We start from the raw sequence: 3,514 nt of genomic DNA, 5'->3' as shown, positions 1-3,514 counted from the left end.
TAGAGGTCGTGCGGGGTGTAGAATGTTGTGTGTTGTTAATCTTCTTCTGCAAGGGCTACTTGGTTGTAGCCAGAATATCCGTCCATGAATGATAGTTCTTCGTATCCTTCGACGGCTTCCACCAGTTGATCGATACTTGGGAGCGGGTAACTGTCCTTCGGACATGCTTTGTTGAGGTTGGTGAAATCAATGCATATTCTCACTTATTCGTTCTTTTTTGGCACTATGACCATGTTCGATATCCACGTTGGATATTTGACCTCCTTGATGAATCCTGCTTCTAACAATTTGCGGAGCTCCTTCTCAATTGCTTGGTGGTACTCCGGTGCCACCTTTCGTACTTTTTGCCTAAAGGGGGGAGTGCCCGGCTTTATACGAAGTTCGTGCTGAATTATCTTCGAATCAATCCCTGGCATGTCCCCTAACTTCCACGCGAAGATTTCCGCGTATTCCATGAGTAACTTGATTAGAGCCATTTCTCTTTCTTTATCAATTAGAATCCCTATTTTGATCATCTTCGGGCTCTCTTAGGTTCCTATATTGATCTCCTTCATGGTTTCCACAGATGTGAATGTAGGCTTCGGTTCCCCGAGGAGAGGGACGTTCTTTAATTGCTATTGGTAGGCTCTTCAGCCCTGTTACCTGTTGAGGTGATTGCTTCGGTGTTTAGAACGATGCTTTCCTTCGTCAGACTTTTTCCGGAAATTTCTTCGAGGTAAAGTTCAATTGCTTTTTCCTTGGCAGCCTCTTTGTTTCGATTTCTTCGGGATTTACATTGCTCATCCTGTTCGTTATTGATCTGATTTCGTATAGCCTGGCATTCCCGAGCGGTGACCTGATATCTTTTTATTTACATTACCCCTTCGGGTGTTGGAAATCTAAGGTACTGATCATAAGTCGTTGCTACTCCTTTGAGCTTGTGCACCCATCTTCGGCCAATGATGGTATTGTAGGGGGAAGGAGAATCCACCACGCCGAATCGAGTATCAACCTTCATTGGTCCTGCATCTACTTGTAAAACAATATCTCCTAGGGGCTTTGTTGGTTCCCCATTGAATTCGTAGATGGTGTAATAAGAAGACATCAGTTGCTCTTCGTTCAGCTCCATCCGATTGAATGTGTCGCATAACAAAACATTAACCGAGCTTCCTCCATCGATGAGGATCTTCCTGATGTTGCATCCTGCTACTGGTAAAGTGAGGACCAAGGGACCGTTGTGATCTTCCATGTCTTCCTCTATGTCTTCAACATCGAATGTCATAGGTGCGTTCATCCATTGCTCGTGTTCCTCTACTTCTACCCCATCGATCTTGTACAACTCACAGTAATCCTCGAATTGCTTTCTTAGCCTTTTCCCTATCTAGGCAGTCAGCGATGGTCCAGTAGCTTCGGAACATGAGATGGTGTTGATGCTTTGGTTTCCTTCGGGCAGTTGGACTTGCTTTCTTCGCTTATCCCTCTCTTCAATTCCTGCCTTCTGTATGTATTGCTTGAGGTCACCAGCGTCAATCAGTTTCTGGATCATTATCTTGAGATTCTTGTATTTTTCTGTTTGGTGCCCTTTGAAGCAATGGTATTCACAGTAATCCCTTGACTTCTCGGTCCTGGGGGGATGTTTTCCTTTAGACCATGGCCATTCCAGGTTTTCCCGGTCCTTAATTTCCCTTAGAGTGTATTTGGTGTTCAGCTTCGTGAAAACTTGATCTTTGAATTTACGGTTGTCACGTCGACGGTCATCCCTTAGTCCTCTCTTATCAAAGTTAGGATGTTCAGTTGAACCGCCCCTCTTCGATCCGCTGGCTTGTTCTACGGAATTAGTTCGATGAGATCTTTGAGTTTGGGCCCTAGGGTTCTCTTGCTGGATCTCTTCTAACCTGGCGTGCTTTTCAATGATTACTCGAAGGTCTCCTTATGTCGTAGGTACACTTCCATGAATCTCCATAAATAATGGGCTCATTTTATCCAATCCCCATTTTTAATAGTTGATGCTGACCACTGGATCTATGTTCCCTATGGCTTGACAAATCCTGTGCCACCTGTCGGTATACTGCCTGATTATCTCTTTGTAAACGATTTCTAGTGAGAAGATTTGTCCATTCATGTGTTGACAGCCTTATTGTACATGTAAGTTTCTAAGAATTTCTCAACGATCTGGTCGTAGGAGTTGATGGAGTTGGGTGGTAGGTTGTCGAACCAAGATAGTGTTGATCCCTTTAGACTTGAAGGGAAATACCTGCAGAGGACTGCATCGTCTTGCTCCCATCGGGCAAAGATACGATTGTAGTAACGAAGATGTGTTGCGGGATCGCTGGACCCATCGAAACATTCAAATGCTGGAACAGGTCACTTCTGAGGGATAAGTGCTTTGGCCAAGTGCGGGATCAGCGGCGTGGTGTTTGCTTCTCTCATCACCTCTTCCAGTCTTCCCCCTCCTTTTCTGGCTTTTAGTTGCTTAATCTATGCCATCATTTCAGCACAAAGGTCCTCCATTGCCCGCTGGTGGTCTTCTTGGATTGTAGATCGCCCTGATCTTCGGTTCTCACTATCAAAATAGTCTGAATCCTCTGGCACAAAGTCTGGGTCGGATGACCTATTTCCTATGGTTTCTCCTCGATTTAATGGCTCGGGATTTGTTACGACAATCCTTCGGTCATGGTTCGGCTCTAGTGCTTTAGAATTTGCTTCATCGTGTTGATGCGCTGCTCCGATGCTTTGGGCAATCTTGTCCTTGAGCTCCTGATTTTCTCGGGATAATAATGCCACAACCTCTGCATATGTATTATGGCTCTTTTTTAATTCTTCGAGCTCTGCTATCAGCTGGGGGGAATGATTCAATCCTTGGTTCGGAGTTCCGATCCGCCCTTGCCCCCCAATAGCCACAGTGTGATCTTCATCAATGGTATGGATTAAAGGATGGGGCGGGTCAGAATTTGGCAACAACAATTCCACCTGTGGAGGCAGCAGCAATTCCACCTGTGGAGGTGTCGGTTGTGCATCTGGAAGGGTCTGGTTCTGCTCGTTTGTTATTGGCATCCCAAGGGCTGGCTGATGCATCGTTGATTCTGCAAATCCTTCTCGTTGCTGGTGAGCACGGGAAGCTGTGGCTGCCTTTGCTGCTTCAGCTTTGGCCGCCATAGCTTTGAGTGTCGCGGCTGCTACAACGTTGGCATCTAAGGGTGAAGTGATTTCCGTTGTATCTGGCTTCTGGTTTGGTGCCTTCGTATTTTCACCCTTTTGCTTGCTGCGCGTCATAACTGGCGTCGTCTTTGGTGTTTCTTTAGACGATGCCTTGGTTTTCCCCGCATCCTTTGTCTTTTCCATCTTCGATCTCTTTGCCTGCACAGGTAAAACATCATCGAAAATCCAATATCCGAGTGGGTCCTGTTAGTAAGGTTAATTCAAATGTGAAGGTCATAAGCATAACTCCACCAAAAGCTTGGGTAGGATCGCGAAAGGTGAAAAATATCTTTGAAAGGGAAGATCCAATAATTATAAACATAGATCTATTCACAGA

The 3,514-nt window shown here is 45.4% G+C and overlaps 1 protein-coding gene across 1 annotated transcript; it reads right to left on the bottom strand.

Moving 5' to 3' along the window:
- Positions 1-850: 850 nt before the first annotated feature.
- Positions 851-2,318, bottom strand: LOC113294640. Its single transcript, XM_026543026.1, has 2 exons — positions 2,234-2,318; positions 851-1,356 (listed from the first exon to the last, which is right to left on the bottom strand). The coding sequence occupies exons 1-2, from the start codon at positions 2,316-2,318 to the stop codon at positions 851-853; spliced, it is 591 nt and encodes a 196-aa protein (XP_026398811.1).
- Positions 2,319-3,514: the final 1,196 nt, after the last annotated feature.

The sequence above is a fragment of the Papaver somniferum genome, chromosome 7 (assembly GCF_003573695.1).
Source record: "Papaver somniferum cultivar HN1 chromosome 7, ASM357369v1, whole genome shotgun sequence".
Taxonomy (NCBI): domain Eukaryota; kingdom Viridiplantae; phylum Streptophyta; class Magnoliopsida; order Ranunculales; family Papaveraceae; genus Papaver; species Papaver somniferum.
The sequence above is the reverse complement of the archived record's forward strand: the minus strand, read 5'-3'. Positions and strand labels throughout refer to the sequence as shown.